Consider the following 20,555-nt stretch of genomic DNA (forward strand, 5'->3'; position numbering starts at 1 on the left):
GTAAAACTTAGAATTGAATTAAACTGTTTCCCCTTTGTGAGGGTTTGTTATAATATTATTAGTTAGGAAAATTAATCTGTTAAGCTTGAATCCATTCTTTAAAGAAGGAATATATCTCTGGGAAAAAAGGTTACATTTCACATATTTTATTCTTTCTGTCTTCAAACAGCAAGATATTCTTAATCTTCTATTAAATATCATCTTGGGTGGGAGGGGGACAAAAAAATATATATATTCGTCAGCTTACCTACCAAATTATAAAAAGCTTTAGCCTGGTATTAAAAGTATACAAAGATTACTGCAGGAAATGTGAATTAATCTAAACAGCGATCAATCTTATTTCTAAATTATCAATGAATCATCTAAGCGGAGAGGAAAGGTAACACATGCTGAAGTTTTCTTTTTCTGCACAACTTTCTCCCCACTTTCCGCTAAACTTTCAATTTCTCGATTGAAAGCTTTAGAAGTCCAAAAAGTTATTAAAGGTATGAAATAACCCACTAATTTGAAGAAAAGCAGAGATATAGTACATAACTAGACACAAAAGAACAGGCAAGAGACAAAGTGGTCTAAGAACTATGTTGAGAAATGTTTTCACTGACCATTCTTTATGCAGAAAAAATGTAAACTAGCTATAATGAAACCTGAAACAATTTAAATAAATCTACCGTAGCATTTGTTCTTCATATGCATTCTTTAAAACATGCTTTCATTAAAATTAAGTATATAGTTATCAGTGTGACTGTAATGGTAAAACATTACGATGGGCCATAAAGTAAGCGTGGTCCCTCTCAGAAAAATGCTATTAACTGCACTATATCAGGATGAAGACAACAGGTAAAACTACAAAACAATCCTACTCCTAAAAATCAAGCAGAGTACACTTTAATATTAAAGATACAGTTCTCTTCTAGGATAAAGTTGCTATTAAGCTATGTCATTTTACTTCAGTAAAGATCCAGTCCTAAATTCTCTTTCTTATCAGCTTTACACCTCTGGCAAGATGTACAGACTTCCAGACTTACAAGCAAAAAGGGGCAAGCAATGCTACATTTTCTCACCTTCCCTTAATGATCAGTATGGTTTCCTGCCTTTAGCATTTTTACCACCCTTTCAATAGTGTTCCATAAGTGCTTCACTGCCATTTCCCATCAGAACTCATGTTGATGCTTCATTGACCACTTGTAGGGATAAAATCTGTCACCTGGCATTTTATATACTCCAGGATTTTCTTGCATTTTACAATACAAATATTGCACTAACTGAGCAAGTATTTTGACCCCAAAGAGATCTTTCTGAACCAAGCTTTTTGTATCTTGTAAAGAAGTGAAAAGCATCTCATATTTTTATCTGATGGTAAATTCATTTGATATCTAATAGCAGAGGAAATGAACCATTAAAAGAAAGTCTGATTAGAGACTTACCAATGTATATTTTGTCAAACATCATTAACGGCAAAGTAAATAGAAGAACAGTATTCAGCATGACAGTTTAATGAGGACTTGGTAAAATTGCTTCCTTCTTTTCCTCTTTTTATTTTCTCTCAGTGAGTCAGTGTTCTCTTATGCATTATCATTTTGTATCAATTCATTCCTTTGGCCAATGTACCAAAATAATTTGATCACTATGCCAGAATGATTATAGTAATGTCATTGATTAACTTTGTAATGGGAGTCGAAAATATAATTTAAATTTAAATAATAATATAAAATTTTATATATATAAATTTAAACATTGTCTTCAAACAATGATGCACAGCAGAATGAGTTAGAATAAATACCATTTCTCTATCCTCCTTTCAATTATTGTCATGTAAAATATTTAATTTCCAGCTATGCTTTTTCACAGACATGATCTTTGTCATCAAAATGAGAGCAAATGTTGATATATAATATATTCTGTAACATGTCAGGGGGGCACCACTTTGACCTTTTCAGTATTCCACATTTCATTTGGAAGCCTGTTCCCTCCTTTCTGATTCTATTAATGATCAAGAAATAGAAGATGAATAGAGGTCCAATCAAACTGGAAATTAGAATCAAAGAGTCAAGCTCATGACAAATAAGTACTTCTATAACCAAGAGATATTTTCTGCCTTAAAGATATTAAAGACTCTACCTATCCTTCACTCTTGTTTGACTGGAGAAAACTTTGAAAAAGATGGGACCTTTCTTATTTAGAATTTCAAAACTGCTATCTCGTGTCCTCTTAGTCACCACATTTTTTTCAGAAATGAAGATATCAGTTTCTTTCACATCCTTTCCCCAAATCAGTTGCTTTCCATTATACGTACCTTTACATTCACTTTGCCTCCTGTTGTTGTTTGCTTATCTTAAAAAGAAAGTAAACTATTCAAAAAGAAGTTGCGTTGTCCTGTGCATTCATATGCCCACAGCACAAGGGGATTGAAGTCCTGAATAGGCTCTCTTAACACACATTTCATTAACATAATGCTGGTAATTTGTGCTGTTTTAGCTGCAGTCTCATACTATTTGAGGATTTTTATAATCCTAGCTTCCCAGACCTAATAATTAGATGCTAATCGAACTCTCCATTTTAAAATAGTTTCCAGCCCTATGGTTCAGGTGAAAAGTTTGAGGACACTAAATAACAGAATTAGGCTGGAAGGGACATTAAGAAATCATTCAATCCATCTCCTAGCCCAAAGAAAGAACTAAGTACACTTATATAATTCGCTGGGCAGGTGTTTGTCTAATGTGTTCTTCCAGATTCTCAGTGATGGACGTTCCGGCATGTCCCCAAGCAATCTGTTCTAATGCTTTAATATCTTTGCCATTAAAAAGGGCTTTCTTCAAATCTAAACTCAATCATGCTAGAGTTTAATTCCATTGCTTCTGTTCACATACACTGTACTTTGATGAATAGATGCTTCTCTGCCTTTCTGTAAAAGCCATTTGTCTATTTGAAAACATTATTTTCCATCACCTTCCCTTCTTAGTCAGCTTTTCTTCCAGCTAATGAACCGTATTTCTCAGTCTTTCCTCACAGGCCACATTTTCAAGATTTGTGATCATCTTTGTTCTCAGTTGTTGGCTCTCTCACCTTTCCCAAAGTGAGGAACAAAACCTGTACTGAGTCAGTCAAACTGAGGTTTCACCACAGCCAGGCAAACTAGAGGATTACTCAAAGTATTTTACACACTGTACTCCTCTCTACATGTTCCAGTACGACACAGGAAATATAGGCAGGTTATAATTCATTATCATGCTCAGATAATTTTTTGAGATGTTTTTTTCTACCCAGTCTTTTTGCCTTTCTCACTGTACAGATGCATCTTGTTGAAGTGTGATGCCTTACATTTGTCTCTTAAATTGCATACTGTTTTTTTCAGACCATATCTTCAATTTATCAAGATGATTTTGAATTGTACCCCTCTCTTCCAATATACTCCTATTTCTTCCCATCCTGAAGTTACCTCCAGATTGTATAAGCATATCCTTCATTCCAGTTCCACCTGGGCTAAACATGAAAATATTGACTAGTACCTGATCAAGACAGGCCCCTGCAAAACATGACACAACACATTCTTCCTTTTAAATAGAAACCACTGAGCATAGATTTCTAACTAGCTCTGCATCCAGCCTATGATATTTTCATCTAGATCACAATTACTAAATTTGCTTAGTAGAATATTGTACGTGACAGTTGAGACAACACTACTAAATCAAGAGACATGACATCAAGTGCTTCTTCTCCAACTATAAAGATGTTATCCTGTCACATACACACACATACACACACACATATATATATATATAAGATGGGTTTAATACTATTTGTTCTTGACAAACCTGCACTGGCTATCAATCATGTCCCTGTGGCTGCATATAATTTGCCTGATAATTTATTTCAACATTTTTTCCAGGAATTTTAATTCCTTGTTTAATAAGTTGTTTGATTTATAATTTCCTGCTTCTCCTCTGCTTTCCTTCTTTACTTACAACCAGTTCGTAATAACTTTGCCTGATCATTAAGTAACAGTCCTCATGACCAAAGAAAACAGTGGATGAGCTGCTACCAAAATGGAGGTTCCCAAAATGGAGTGTCCTAGTAAAGAGTAACTGTCTTCTAGAGCCTTAAAAGTCATAAGGGGCGGGGGGGGAGTGCATTATTTTATACATCTCTTGGAGTTACGCAGATCTTGTAACATTTAGGATTCCCATTCATCATTTTAAGTTCTTTGGATTCAGTCATACTATCATTCATTAAATTAAGATTATTCATGTAATAAATTCGTCTTTTTTATTTTAGGATTGATCAAGGTCCAATTGACACAAACTCAAATCACTGCCATTATAATGAAATCACAATTCTCATTATTGTAGTGATCTGAAGAACTCTCATATTCCTAGAAATGAGAAACAGTAGAATGAGCATTTTTTTATTTATCTACTTTCAGAACTCAGTAGAACTAGTTGGGCCGCAGATGTTTCAAGAAAAAGTGATTTTCAACCAATGAATTTTGCTGTGAGTGTCTGGGGCAGCCAATCTATTCAGTTCAATATCTGACACAAAGGATAGGCCTTCCCTTTTCATGCATAATATTCAAAAAAAATTTTCTAATAACTCAATGATTTTAGAAGTCTGTAAATCAAGAACTGCAGTGCTGCTTCCAGAATTAGAATTTTCTGATTTCTCTTTTTATCTGGCTATTCAGCTGCATCTTCAGGTGCCAAAGGTTATCTGCAGTACAGCCAGACCAAAGCTTAGTTTTGCTATAAATGCTTATAGTGAATTCTTCTTTTACTAAGACTTAGAATCTCACCATATTTTATTTTAGCTATAAACTTTGGAAAAATTAGCCATGCCCTCTCTAATTCCAGATCAAATCACTGTACAATGAACTGCCTTGGCTCACACATAGGATCAGAGAGCATTGATTAGAAGCTGGAAACAGCATATTTATTAATTAACTCATCCAGCATATTATACACAACAGTACTCTAAATAACAAATTCCTGTGTTTTTGTCTTACTGTCAAATTGTTGCGAGCAATTAGTAATGTTCTTCATGGTACAGGCATAAGTACTTTAGACATACATGCACCACCTATATGACTGAGATGATCTCTACAATTACATGTGGTTATTGAAAATGGAAGATTTCATCATGTTCTCTCACTCAAACTGCCTTGAAAGAACCAGAGATTATTGGCCCTTGCCCTCAAAGTCATGTCCAGAAAATTAACTCAGGCTTTCTGAGAAAGGACAGGAAAGCTGTTTGCATTTTTTTTCCTGTAAGGATATTATTTTGTGTCTTTTAACATTGCAGTCAGTGAAAGACCCATTCTTCCCTCTTTCAAACCACCTGCTACTCATCATCTCATTACTTGGCATCTAAAACCTATTGTCTCTGAGAAATAGCCAATTTTTCAGGCCAGAAATAACTATTGTAGTGTGAGAAAAGATCAAAGGGACTTAAAAATACTTCTCATACTAATGCCTATATTTATATAGCACTTTTCAATCTGAAGGAACAACAACTAGGGTATGTCTTTGTACTTCATAGTTTTTGTTGTTGTTGTGTTAAAGTTTAGCAAGATTAAAAACCCTATTAACTAGATTTATGAATGCTGGAGTATGGGAAATGAGGGCTCATTGCATCATGATTTTCCAAAGTCAGCTCAATCACATCTCCTCAAATTTCACTGTAATTCAACTGGGGGTGGTTTTCTGCCCCAATAATAGTTTAATATGTCTCACTTTTAAGCAACCATACTATGTGAGACTTATGCTTGCCAAGCCCCTAATTTATCAAGAAGCTCTCCCTTTCCAAAAGGGGCAAGACACATGCGTTTTTCGCCTTTGTCAGGAGCTCCTGTTAAATTAGTGCGAAAACATCACCTTGAAAGACCTGCAAGCAGCAAAGTCATTCATAAAGCACTCCACTTCCATCCAGGTTGTGCCTCTGCAGGCGTTCGGATCATTCTGCGTAGACCCGGGCAATGTTTAGTCATGCTTCGCAACCTGTCAACTCTAAATATAAAACCTGATAAGGGTGCACTTACCAATTTCCCTTGAGATCTGCGTAAATGCTTCTACACCGCTCTCTCCGTAGTTTCCTTCAGAAGCCAGCGTTGACACGTAGTTCCATCCGAGGGCTGTCACAATATCAACCATGGCCTGAGCTTGATAGGAGTCAGGTGGAACCACTCGAGAAAAAAAGTCATACCTGGTGTTATCGCTTAGCTCTGGAGCTGTAGATGCATAGCTGATTTGAGGTATCTGCAAATAAAATGACAAGTAATTCAAGCCAATCTAATATCATTTTCCACTATATACTTGTATGTCTGAAAAGCTTAAAATAGATCATGCGCAGGCACTGTGCAGAACTGAATATCTCTGTTTAATTAAATCAACTGATCAGAAAGCATCTCAGATTTTGTAAAATGTCAGTCAAGTCTTACTGTATAACACTCTCACCAAGAAATAATGCATTCTGCTTTTCTCCAGATGTCATGATTCTTGACATGTAAGTATAACAACTTTTTTGATCCTGGCTGTGATAGGAAAGGGGGGAGTGGAAGGAGTTCCTGCTGTTACTATAGAAAGGAAAAAGGTCACAGTTTTGATGACCGTGATTCTTAAATGTTATACTTAAATTTGAGCAGTAAAGTGTAGATTATTTCCATTTCATTGTTTTGTGTATGTATATGCATGCCTGTGTTTTCCCACTGTCTCTCCCTTTTGTCAAGTCTTCTCTCTCTCAGATTTTTTCATTTTCCACTTTCAATATGGTATTGTGCATGACTTAAGAATATGCAGACTCTGCAGTAAATATCAAAATCCATACGATGAAAATCCTACCAAAAAAAACCACTGCCCGTATACCATACACACACAAAGGAGAAGAACGGTCACAAGGAAGGTTTATGGCCCTCCACCATGCTCATCTTTATGGAAACAAAAAACACTAAATAACTAAAATACTTTTTTTTAAAATAAATTAGTAATTTCACAGAAAATAAAGAATCTGGGCTGATTCTACATTAACTTGGTTATCTGAAATAAGTGGTTTGGGAATGTTCAGAAAAAGCTGTCCACAGGCAACATGCAGTTATTCTGAAGAGTATTTTGATGGAAGAAAGTTTAATTAACATTTATTTAAATTTTAAATAATTTAAAATGGGAATGATTTTCTGATTTAAAATAAAACTGATGAAATACTCCCAGTATTATGGGTTGTTGCTTTGTTGAAGATAATGTTCATAAAATCAACATCCTTAAGAGATCTTTTAGCTTAACACAGTCTGTTGTTAAAAATCTTGATATCTAGACCACAGAGTTATACCCATTAACTTTCTCAGTTCTTGTTTCTCATCAGGCATGAGACGGATGACACAGCCTAGATATATATTAGAGCTGTTGGTATAACATAGCAATGAGATGTTTTAGATCAATAGAAATATTTTACGTACTATTAATATCACTTATTTGGGGCCCTCAGAAACGCAGAGAAAAGATGCTACTTTTCTACTTCACTCTTTGTAGTTCAGCTTCTTCCCAAGAGTTATTTCGAATAACAATGGAAGTGAATGGAAGAAAAATATGGTCCAAACCAAATACCTCTGAAATTCTTGGGCACACCTAGTAGGCCTCTGCCAACTTTTCAACAGTATGAAAGGACAATACGCTGTGTAAAAGAGAGCTACTCTAAACAGCAAGCCATAAAGAAAGCGTTTGCCTAAGCTTTGAGAAAAATGTTCCACACACAGTGGAATGATATTTAGCTATTTTCCGTATTCCTTTTTATATACATCCCTCATGGTTGTAGACAGCACGTCACATTCAGGTATTTTCTCTCCAAAACTGCAGATCTCCTATCTAGAAATATCTCGCAGACTTCTCTTTGTAAAGCGTTTTATGCAAAAGTGAACAACAGCTTCCTCACTTGCCTGCTTTTAGACACACAACATGTATATACAGGGAGGCACTGGAAAATAGTTTTAAAAAGTGAGGATCTGAGGCATCACATAATTACTGAAAAGACTCTGAACAACACTCAAAGAAATTGTTTGGCGTGAGGACAAATTGTTAGAATTTACTGGTTCAATAATCCATGAATGAAAAATATATACATTAAAATATAACAACTCTAGTTATGGACTGTAGGCTTAAGAAACCATTTACATGTCCCCAAGTACATTTTACAAGATAGAGCGTAATGCTGCCTAAGCAAGGGAACTGTTATGCTCTATCAATTCAGTAATATGTGTTTTTAAAACTCCCTAAATACAGTCTGTATTTATAACTTAAGTTCTATTGGTCCCTTGAGATGTAAATTTGCATTTTGAAAGAGACTTGTAAAAGGGGGGTTTCTCTTATATTTCTCATTCTAAATTTCTCATTTTAAATTTTCAAAATTAAATACAATATACAACATTTATTTTGTACTTAAATACTACATAGCACTGTTAATAGCATTTCCTTTTTGGGGTGGCTTCATCTCATTCTCTCTATTATCCAAAGTCATTGGCATAAGAAAATGTTTTTCCCTGTTAAAAAAAAAAAAAATTGAAACAAAAAAGGCAAATAAAACATAACTGCCATAAGTAGATGGACTAAGCCTTCAAGTTAGATTCATGCCAAAATCAACAGTCAAACATGGTCTTTAATTTTCCTGGGTCTTTTTGTATACATCACCAAGTTCATTTAAAATCTGACTCTAGAGATCTTTTTCCATAGGATTAGACAAGAAGGAGCAGTTAGTTTCAGAACTAACTGTGCATAAAGTGCGATTGACCACCACTGCAAAGCAGGAACAACTTTTGAGTCAAATACCTATGGAAACATTACTACAGAACGGACTTTTACTTTCTGATGGAGAAGGTGTGGGCATCTTCAGCAATTCCAAGAGCAGATAAGGTGACTTTTCATTTATTTTAGTGAAGTGGTAACCACTTCCAGTCCTCCCTACAGTGAAAATGAGAGCCATCCATGACTCCCAAATCCAGGACTACTCACAGAGGAGTATTACTCTGGATCTGTTCTGGTCAGTCCAATGCTGGGATCCAAACCCAAACATATAGAGGTACTGAACTGAGAATAGTAGAGATTACTACATGACTCAGTTTGCCCTTCCAGTAAAGTGTCTTTATTACAGCAGGCAGCTCTTAGTATGCCTTCTCTTCTGTGATATTCTCTCCAAGTTTTGGACAAAAGTTCAGTGGATCCTTATTTTATTGAGCTTTCAAATCCATTTGCATGCTCCATTTGTCAATTTAAAGTATCAGTGATTTCAAATGCCATCTTCCTTTATATAGCCTTTCAGGTGAAAGTATGATTTGGAAGCAGAATAGTAGACACAGTGAAATGAGCTAAACTTGTTTGAAAAAAGACCTCAGAAAGGAATCACCAGTAATTTTGAACATTACTGATTATGAGTTATACTCACAGCAGTAACCTGTACAGTCACCTAGCCTAATGGGCTTAAATCACTCATATCTTCAGTTTCACTACCCACTCAGTCCTATCACTACTAACTTTAACATATCAGCTAGCATTTTATTTCCCTTTTTCATTTTCACATCACTGAGAAGCCATCTTTTTTTGAGGAATATTAGCAGTAGTACTTTAAAAATAGAAAATAATTGTAGCTAACAGATTGAAGTCAATAAACTTGAGGTTAGCAATGGCTCAATATCAACTGGCATTTCACCACTAACTAATAAAGCTAGCAAAGGAGTAAAAGCTTGAAATAAAATTTGACTGTGGTAACACATTTTCATTTTGGTGATTTTTTTGATTTTTAAATATCTATCATTAATCATTAATGGCTCTGTCTTTTCATGAATTTTATTCCCTCCTCTATACTGAAAGAAAGAATTGTTTGTGGACACAAAAAATTCACAGCAGTGAAATGAATCCTCAGGGCCTAGATATTGAACAGTTGCTGGATGGGAGCTGAGGTCACTATCTTTTAGCTATTAGTCACATTTGTAAATTACTATCAGCCAGAACATCATCTTAGCCTGCCTTCACTTTCAAAAAATGTGCCATTCTGTGGTAAAGTAATGTTAAAGGCATTCAGGATAGACATTTAAGATTCAAAAGAGTTTGATGAGACTTGATAACATCTTGTGCTATACCAAACAAGATTAAAAAGGTTCTGGTTTGTTACTAACTGTAGGAGGAGATAAATCACACCCTAAAACTGCCTGCTTCCCTGCACTGACTATAAAGGGAGCTTGCGAGATTAATTCAAATGTTATCTACACTATGTAGAACAATACTATAAACAGCTACACATCTTCTGCTGAACCTTACAGTTCCACTCCTTTTAGCTACACCTCACTTTCAAAACATCTGTGTACAGCTAATGATCAATATTAGATTTTTCCTTTTGCAAAGTCTTCATCTCTCCATCTATGACAAAAACTGAATAGGTGACCCATACCATCATTAGAGACCTAGTTTCATTCATTTTCAGAAATAAACCAACACTAGATCATCTTGGGAAGATACAACACATTAACACTCTAATGTCTTCAGAGATATGAGATGCCCTTTTCAGTGCTCAGAGTGGCTGAGAAGAATGAAGCTCCATTCCAGCTCCATTGACTATAAACTACCTAGAAACCTACCTAGAAATAATGTCCTGAAAAAGTTTCCAAATGCAGCATATGAAGTTTTCTAATTAAAGTTCTTTCCATGGACTTTACAGCGAGGAGGAGCAATCTCTCACAACATATTTTCCCAATACATGTATAATTCTAAATTATATTTATTTAGAAGTATATGCTTACACTCTCTCTTTATGTTAAGGACTTTGATATAGTTTGAGAGACATTTGTCAAACAGTAGTCATTGTGTCCAGGAAGGTATCTTCTTCAGGAGCTACTACAGATTTACTGAAAAAAAATATGTTCAATCAGCTAGAGCAAAGACAACAAAAAACAGTTATGCTTTTTGCCTAATTGCAATTTGAAATGCATTTAATTCTAAAAAAAAAAAAAAAAAGTAGGGTTTAAAAGCTTTGGAAAGGGAAAGAGCATAGGTATAACCTGAAGGCTGCCATTAGCTGATTCCACTTGGAATGCAAGAATTTTTTTAATCCATTTGAATTATTCCAAATCATTCTATCTGCAGTAAATATCATGCTGGTTCCTGTCAAGGGTGCTTGCAATTCAGACACCTAATGATGAGGAGCTAATGATGAGGTAGTCTCAAAATTTTTGGAAGGCATCTATATGTTTATATGTAGCCGTTCAAAGATAAGGTCTTTGTGGTAAAATCCAACGCAGCTATTGCTATTTTCTTTCCCAAATCACAGAAGTGATCCATCACACCTAAATGTTTCAAAGTTGAGAAAGGTGAACAATTTTACTTTTTCTTTTCCTTCCCTATTACTCTTTTCACTGGCTTTACTTTGCCTGTATTGCCATCAGTTATCTTCTGGGTTCTTGAACCTGAGCAGAATACATCTTCAATGAGCTGCACTGAGATTTTCATGAGAAAAGGACGTAGCTGTGAATCAATGAACAGTGGAGAAAGAATGCAGCATGGTTTGTTGCTAATAAAATTATTTCTACAGCCATCATAGGTAGGCCTGGTATGTGAAAAATTATAGAGGAAGATGCAGCCACCATCATAGTGACAATGTGGAGATAATATCAAATAAGCAAATCATCCTTTATTACTGATTTTCTCATTTTTTCCCCAACCACAAAAACAGAAATGATCTATCCCACCTAAGTATTTCTGAGGTGATCTCTGATGATCAAATGGACTAGCACCATGGTATTCTGAATAAACTGAATTAACTTAGAGAAATTAATTTCTTATAGTTAACATAAGTAATTGCTTAGTGTCAGATTATGGGATGCAGAAATATTAAAGATCTATATATGATTGCATTCTATCACCATCAGTCAAAATACATCTTTCATAAAGCCTAACCAGACATGTTACAGAATGAATGTGTTAGTTTACATGATCTGCTGTGCTGCTCTGAAAGAACAGGACAAGACAGAGGAATTTATGTAATATATAGTGTTAGAATTTAAGAAGTTGTTTCTTTCCAGTGGGCTGAGGTAGGTCAGGGACTCATTAGAAGTCATTACTTTTAATTACACACAAGGGATACTACAGAAAAAAGAAAAAAAAAGTGCTATCACAATCCCAAATCCCATAATAGATGCAGCATCTAGAAAACAAATTCACCGTTCTGGAAAGTATGGGTCTCTGTGCTCTGTGATGCACTTTAGGGCAAAAACATTAAAGGATATTTACACATTATGAACATTTTTACAGCTGAAGCAGATCTTGTCACACTGTGCACTGCTGTGCATCTCCAGGAGGACGGGAATCCATCTATAGGACAGCTTGAACTGTTGTCAGTGTTCTGTGCAAGAGAGTCTATTGATAAATGTTTAACAATGGCATTTTCTCAGTAAGGGAGCTCTATTCTGGTATTTCCACATCACTTTAAATCCTGTTTTCTTGCCTCTCTGAAAACCATCTACATTAAGCAGTTGTGCATTAAGTTATCCACCATCTGTAGACAAGCTCTTTCTAAATATTTCAAACCCAGCTGAGGTCCAGGCGCTGAATGATAAGATGAAGAAACAGTAGATCAAATGGGTAATATTCACACAGAGATCACATCACATGGAGGAGCGAGGTGGGGGGAGGTGGATTTTAAGCTTGGGAATGGCAGTTAGCACTTCCTTCACTGTTTCTTATGTTGTCCAATCATCGGATCAGAGGAGAAGCCAGGATGGTCAGATAGCTTTAGGGACTTAAACTTTTAAAATTCTTTTTCTACTTATCAGGGAAACCCACACTTAATTATGTGTATCAATATGTTAGACTTGTGCCAAGCTCTGCTGAGCACAGTGTGAACTCCGATATTTCAAAGCCTTTTTAGCCCTACTTTCTTCATTAGGGCCAGTCTTCTCACTGCTTTCAAGAACTGTAATCACTTCTGATGAGTTTGAGAAAGTATACAGAGATGTGCATTACTTTTGGTCTGAACTAAAAGCAGACTTTTTTATTATTATTCAGTAGTAATAAAATTATCTAGTATCTAGAAAGTATTCTTCTGTCCAGTCAGATTTCCTTTACATTCATTTACTAATTAGTACCTTAGAGAACATTGCAGCCAACTTCGGAGACTCACCCATGAGAACATGCAGTTGTCTGCAAGAGATTTTCTGATTGCAGGGAACATGATATGTAAGAAAAGGGTGCTCTAAGCAAGACAGGTGTTCTGCTTAATGGACAGTTCTGCTCTTTGCATTCACTTTTTAATGTTGCAAGGCCAGTTCTACTTACACCGCTGGCTGAACAGTAATACTATCCTTCTACCATCTGTGGTGCCAGTTTTATGTCATGAGACACGAGTATTTGAAAAAATTCAGGAGGAGGGAAAGCAAATCTTGTATTGTTCACAATTGTGGAGAGAGCTGTAAAGATATGCAGATTTGGCTCAGTTGCCCAAATATACATGCCCAGTGCTTCAGTGGGTGCTTCCAGGTGTTTTAGGTTATACCGCCTACACTCCATCTGCCACCCCAAAAGACTCAGATTTCCTGTAATTTCCATGTAATCTGTCTGCCCCACACTAATGACTTGGATACCCAAGACATCACATAAAAAAGGCCAGCTAGAGGCTAGGCAGGCTATCCTGAGGTACCAAAAAATGATACTAGATTTCCTCCATTTAGGAAACTGAAGTCCACTTCTACTTTTGATGAACAGTTTATTCTCCCACAAAGATGCGGCTTGGTAAGGGAAGCTTCATGTTTCCCTCATATCAGAGAGCATTAAGGGAACACCAGTGATTCACTACAGCTAGGAATTCCTTCTGGAATATAACCAGGTCATAAGGGATCATAAAACAACATTTTAAATCCAACTATTATAGACTTAGAAAAGAGAAATGAAGTATTTTTTCTTTTTAATAAAGTTGACCTCTGCAGTTGAACAATTTTACTTTGAGTTTTTAACCTAGAAGAAAAGACAGTCCTAAGCCATTTTGAAAGATTTAAATGATACCTGTATTACCATGGTGAAATGTTGAGTCCGGTCATTGCTGGTAGAAAAGTTAAAGCAAAATGCAAAACACTCCAAATCAAAAGATTGGCAGTTAGCTGGGAATTAAGCTCTAAGGCCCATAAAAGTGATATCCAAGCCTTACTTTCTATTCAAAGTGTACTTTATTTTAAAAATAGTAGGGCAGCTCTGGAAAAAACAGCATCCTCCTCTGCAAGGTTCCTGGACACCATATGGTGATGTATTTTCTGTTCCATCATTACCAGATTTCCATTCTGATTTCTCACTTAAACTGAATGTTGGCCATGATTTATCACTACATAGAGTCATGGTTTCTCTTGTCAAAAGCATCATGGCAGGCAGAGAGATGAAAATCCAGGCAATCCAAGTGAGAGCACAACTGTGCAGATATATCTATCTATAAAGTAGGACTGTAATTGCTACCTTCACCCCCAACTGGTCAGACAAAGTATCTCCAGTACAGACCCTAGAGAATTTTAAAGAGTTATGAATACCTAAATATTTAAACTCCATGAACTGGACAGATGCATTGGAAATGAAGAATTCACAAGTAACAAGAAGGGTATTTTTTCTCTGTAAATTCATTATGTGGTCAGAGTGACTTAAATGGTAGGAATGACCTAGGTTTCCTTGTGTTTAATGGGGTCAGAGACTGGAGTTCTCAAAAGAACAACCTGGCTGCTATCAGCCTAATTGTCCCTGGCCATTTGGAAAATCACAGCCTTGCAACATTAAAAAGTGAATGCAGAGGGCATATAAACATATTATCTACTATTTTGGGTTGTTCACAAAAATAACTATCCAAGTCTCAGTACACAAGAAAAGAGGTTTTGTAAAGATGGGCTCAGGATTAAGTGGACTATTACCACCGTGTCTCCTCCTCAAAAATATATATATATATAATATATATGTTATAGAAATATTTTTATACATATTTCAGTGTGTATGTATGTATGTATATACATTATACACACTGAAACCTGCAGGTCCAAGCACACACAGCAGCAGAGTATCCACCAGGTCCACTGATTCATTGTGCGGACAGCCTGAAAGTTGTTCATGGAGTGCATGGTGCTTTGGAGGCTGGTCCATGGCCAAGAAGTCAGAACAGCACAAATTCTGTTCAGAATCTTTCTAACCAGGTAGAAAGACCAAAGAATTCTGATAAATTAGAGCTTAAGTAAAAAAATTGCACTTTAAATAGAATGTATAGAATACCATAATAATATATGGTAGCAAACAGAAAGCAAAATCATCAGCTTTCATAAATAATTATACTTCATAAGTTTTGTCATTCAGGTAGGAAAGGTACAGCATTACAAATCCTACTGAACACACAAAAACAATTAAACCACACAAGTAGGTTGTTACTCCATGGTCTGTTATATCAGAGGTACCCTCTAAGTCTCAGCTCATACATCATCTGTTTTTACCTTCCCAACAATCATAAGTAAAATCTCCAAACAGGAATAAGATTGTACTGAAAGTCATGATTTGGGAATGGGGGTGTACACACACACACAGACACACAGAGTGTCGCTTTTGCTTTTCTTTCTGACCTGGAGTAGTTAGTGGTTTATAATTCCCCAAGAGGAAGGTTACCAAAATTTTGTTTATAAGCTGATATTTTCTCCCCACATAAAATAAGAAGCTTTAAGAAAAGCACAGCTTGAAGGGAATAACATGACTTGCAGAAAAGGAGAGATCTGGCAGAGGTTTCCTACCTGTCCAGTAGTATATTCTTGGCTTCTCTATATTTAGAGTATGAGGGCAAGCTTTCTGGAAAGCAGTTCAATGACACTCTTTATCAAGTAAAATGTATGCATACATATATACATACAAACACACACAGGTGCTTCATATATATATATAGGTACTTTTTTATGTCATCCCCCTGTTGCTTCCTATTTTTTTCCCTTTCTTCCTATAATTTATTCTTACTTCATTTTGTCAGACATTTTAGATCATCTTTTTCCTTTCAGCAACTTATACCTACCATTCATTATCCTCTCTGTATTTTAAATATCTTCCCTACATACATATATTTCTTTCCAGATATCTTTTCCTTCACTCCTGGTTTTCCCTGCCTCTTCTCACTTCCTCCTGCCTCCTCAGTCACAAATTTGACTGAAGTGTGAGGAAGAGCAATTGGCTGCTAAACAGCTGACCTGGGCTTATCAGATGTAGCTCTGCTTCTCCCCTTTGGCAGCTGACTGTTCACAAATATTCACTGTTTCCACTTGGACCAGCAGAAAGGTCAAAGGGGAACCCTTCTTCTGTGAAATAAGCTTGGACAAGGTTACTCCTTTCTCTGGTCTCCTGACTAAAACTTCTTTCCCCATCACACCTGCCTTCACTCTCTGACTGTACTGGGAACACATCCATGATGTCAGCAATAGGAATGCTTGGTGTAGGAGAAAAGCCTCTATTGGAAGAGCAATTCACATAATTTCTGCAAATTCTCCTTTCCCCTACTTTCGTTCATTGCAATTTAAGTATAAATCAGTTTACTGTTATCACCACTGCACAGTGTTATCACCACTACACAGTTTGAGTGCTTGCCTTAGCCTTCCTGGCTAGTGTGATGGAGATTTCCTCTCTAGCTGTGACTCTCCAATATCTCTAAGTCCAAATATATACACGATATATAAGCCCTTTGGAGGGTTCTTAAAAGTCCTCTTCAGTTAACTTGATCCTGTAAGTGTGGCCCTACCATGAACACAGTACTTCAGTGGTTTGGCAGGATGCTGAAAGAAGAGGGTGTGAGAAGCTCTCGGTAAGTTAGGAAAAAATGAACCATGAAGCTTTCCTGTTTTCAGCAGTTTCAGTAATACCCCACATTTCTGGTAGGATATCTACAGTCAGAGGCTGTGTGCACAGATGACTGCTTTCCACTACTCTGAAAAGCCACTTCTCTGCCTGCATTCACACCTATGGTTATCAGCACACCTTGGCATGCAGCACAGGCCACATAGCACTTCCACAGGCAGGAAAAGGAACCTCATCCATGAGGCTCCAGACAAACTTTTGCTTTTACCTAAAAGGGGATGAAAAAGCTCACATTAACACATGATGTATTTCACAGAATTCATTGTCTTTATGCGGGCTGAATGAGAAACTGATTGGTCCTGCTCTGGCCAAATATTGAGAGCCTTTACACACTTCAGACTGTTGAAGATTTTTCCTTTGAAAAATGAGCAGAATACCCATTTTTATGGATCCAGTTTTATTATAGTCTGTTTTAAGAGAACGCCACATTTGCCAGACAGTCCACAAGTCTATAGCTACTGTATTGTTCAGTGCACCAATGCATTGCACAGCCTTAAGAAATCCCCTTTTGTACACTGTGCACAGATGACTTGTGCTAGGAACTAGAGTACCATTGCACCACTTCTGAATGCTATATCAGATTTTGATGAGTAAACATCCTTTATTTTGAAATTGTCTTCCCTCAATCTGTTGCTGCATATGTTAAAAGACCCCATCAAAAGCAAAATTACACTTAAATCTAACTAAGTGTCAAGTGCATTGAATAAATATTGGAGACATCAAAAGCCTGAGTGGACGTTCCTGATGACAAGTGGCATGGGAATGCCAGCCTGTGTTGAACCTGATACAGTTCCATTTTTATCCACTTATTGAAATCAGTCACAAATATATTTCTGCATATCAGTGTCACCTGTTCACTTTCAGACACTGAAAGAGTTGGTCTAGAACTGTCAATTGAAAGAAATCAACATTTTCCCCCACATAAACAGAATATCAATGTCATCTACATTTCTCAAAAAAATAAACAAATCAGAAAAAAAATCCATCAATTTGAAGTATTTTTTTCTAATGTCTTTCACCTGACTTCTCTTTCACAGTTTGTGGAACTTACTTTTTTATCATAAAGGCAACAGAGCATCCAGCTTTACTGGAACAGAACTTGCAGACTCCGTCTGGCACGTGGGCTGTCTATGCAACATATGGAGAAGTTAAGCACCTTGGAATGGGATTCACGTGACGCTGCCTGAGCTAGCCAGTAGGAAATACCAAGCAAGAGATGTGTGCAAAATCGCATTTCTTTGGTGTAGGTGGAACAAACTGCAGTTAATAACTCGGAGCCATCTCCCACACTGAACTGGCTCACACTACTCTTAAAAAAGATGTCTGGAGAAAAGGACAATGCTACCAGCTCCAGCTGCTTTTAGTTATTTATTTTTAAGACAAGCTATTTGCCAGAGCCCACGTCTATCTACTTGCATCCCCACTCTTAGCTAAGAGCCCTTCTTTGTGTAGGGCTCCCACAAGTGTGTTTCCGCTAGTTTAGAAACTACTACAGAACGGGTTAGAGCAGAAGCCAAAGTGTGAAACATGGCTCTTATATCATTCATTAGCATATAGACAGCCTGAACCATGTGTCCCAAGGGTTTGCCCAAACACTGAGACATCGGCAAGACTGAGGTGGAAAGGATTCTGTCACCCTCCCCCAGAGGCAGGAGCTCATGCAGCCAAGTTTTATAAAGCTGGAGAACAAACAAGCACAACAGAACACTACTGCATTGCTCTGTAATGCCTCTGAGCTGGGGTAGGTCCCAGGAGTCAGTCTTGAAATAATATTTTCTTCAAGGCCAAACATTTAGGCAATAAGGCCAGCAATAAGCTAGCTGTCAAGATGGCAGCCTTTGTGGGGACATGCAGTCACAGAACTACAAATGCTCAGAGAGCTTTATTGGACAAAATTAGGCACCAAAAGTTTCACAGACCCAAGAAAACCTATACAGTTCTCAGACTGAGTTGTCTGAATGCCACTTTAGGCACATACAAGGGTTAAGCAAGATCTTACCTATTTCATCTGAGCTAGGTAGCCCAAATACAACTCTCCAGATTATAAGTGGTCCAATAGTGTTATGTAGAAGTCTCCAAAATAATTTTTAAATCTTCCCTGTGTCAGAGTTGCAACTTCACTCTCTGTTAGGGTAAGAGAAGTTTCCATCTGACAAAATCGCCATATAATTGAATGAAATTTTCTATAGATTTGTATGTCAATCAATCTCACATGTTATTTCTGAGCATCCCCCCGCCCCATATGCACTCTTCATAATGTACATCCTTTCCACTGACTTAATTTGGCTGACCCACCAATTAACAATATTTTGCTCAAGAGATGGAGATTTTTGTTTTTATATACACAGATGTCACAACAATAAGACTCTAACAAAAAGAAAGGATGTTTTCAAATTACTTCTTTATATAGAGAGATTAATATTGTGCATAACATGTAAGAACAGAAATATAACTATATTCAGTGCCTATGTTGGTAGCCAACAGCCATAAAGTCCATCTATAACCTATGGTGTAAGAGAGAAGAGCATCTTCATAAGGCAATTCACTTTTTACATTGACTAGAAGTTTTAGGCAACTAAGCTCCAAGACGAGACGTTTCAGCTATGTTGAGCTTGAATACAAACCTAAGGACTAGAGCCTCAAGAGCCTGTAGTATCATGCAACTCATTATAGAGCAAAACCTTATTTTCAGACGGCTAGTCGGCTGCAGAAACCCACATCCTCAAGTTCAGCACTTTACTTCCCTAGACAGTGTGTGGGGAGGCATAGATAAGAACAGGATACACAAGATGCAACATGCTCTCCAGAGAGCTAGTATAATGATCATTAGGGAACACTAAATAGGAGGACCCAGCCTCCATCACCTTCCTCAGAGACTTGGAATTGGAGGTGCGTGAAGATCCTTTCCTCACTTCAGGATCCTCAGCCTGAACACCCTCCAGAGGTTCTTGCGGAGAAGGAAAATCCCCTAGCCTCCAACCCAGAGAGCTCCACAGTTAGAGCTCTCACTACAGGTTCAAGTCCTTTTTCTGCCTCAAGAAGAAAATAAGGGACAGAGCACGGTTCTGCAGCCTAGCACACTTACCTTGTAGGAGCAAGAACAAGGCTGTAAGAAGCCCACTAAATTCTTCACTCTTTATAGCAGAACTAAAGGCTTTACACATTTCTTGGAACCACAGGAGTTAAACACTCTTCTGTGCCTGTATTTCAGGTGCTGTACTACAGCCGCTGCCTCCTCAGAGCACAGCTAACAGAGGCAGTGAACAGACGCAGCAGTTTGCTCAGCAGCATCTGGGCTCTGCTTAGAACTTTTGAGGACCTTGTTGGAAGTTGTGGGGCTTTCTGGGGACCCCCAAGGAACCAGAAGGTGATTGCTGTGAACAGGAAAGGGGAGCTAGGTAAGGACAACTACAGGAGGCCTTAACTCCTCCTAGGAGAAGCTCTAGCTAGGTGTAGCTGCCACTGACAAGCACTCTTGGTTGCCCCCGATCAGAGGGAGTTGGGGCCTTTGATCCAGGTGGCCCTTGATTAGGGCGGGTCAAGCACCCTGGGAGTCAGTGCTAGGGAGAGGCCTATATAAGAGCCAGGCCCAGAGCACAGCTCCCAGAGTGCAGCAGAGGCAGCAGTTTGTGCAGAAGTGTGCTCAAGTACACTCATGACATGCTGCAGAGTGTGTTCCCCAGTAGCCAT

The 20,555-nt window shown here is 37.3% G+C and overlaps 1 protein-coding gene across 1 annotated transcript in view; it reads right to left on the reverse strand.

Moving 5' to 3' along the window:
* Positions 1 to 342: 342 nt before the first annotated feature.
* The window catches only part of LOC106495901 (metabotropic glutamate receptor 8-like), a 68,357-nt gene continuing 48,144 nt past the window's right edge, over positions 343 to 20,555 (reverse strand). Inside the window, exons 2-3 of the mRNA XM_067298739.1 lie at positions 6,029 to 6,245; positions 343 to 458 (exon numbers count right to left, since the gene is read on the reverse strand). Of these exons, the coding sequence (XP_067154840.1) occupies positions 343 to 458; positions 6,029 to 6,245 (333 nt within the window). The remainder of the gene's footprint in view (positions 459 to 6,028; positions 6,246 to 20,555) is intronic.

This window comes from Apteryx mantelli, chromosome 1, assembly GCF_036417845.1.
Source record: "Apteryx mantelli isolate bAptMan1 chromosome 1, bAptMan1.hap1, whole genome shotgun sequence".
Lineage (NCBI taxonomy): Eukaryota > Metazoa > Chordata > Aves > Apterygiformes > Apterygidae > Apteryx > Apteryx mantelli.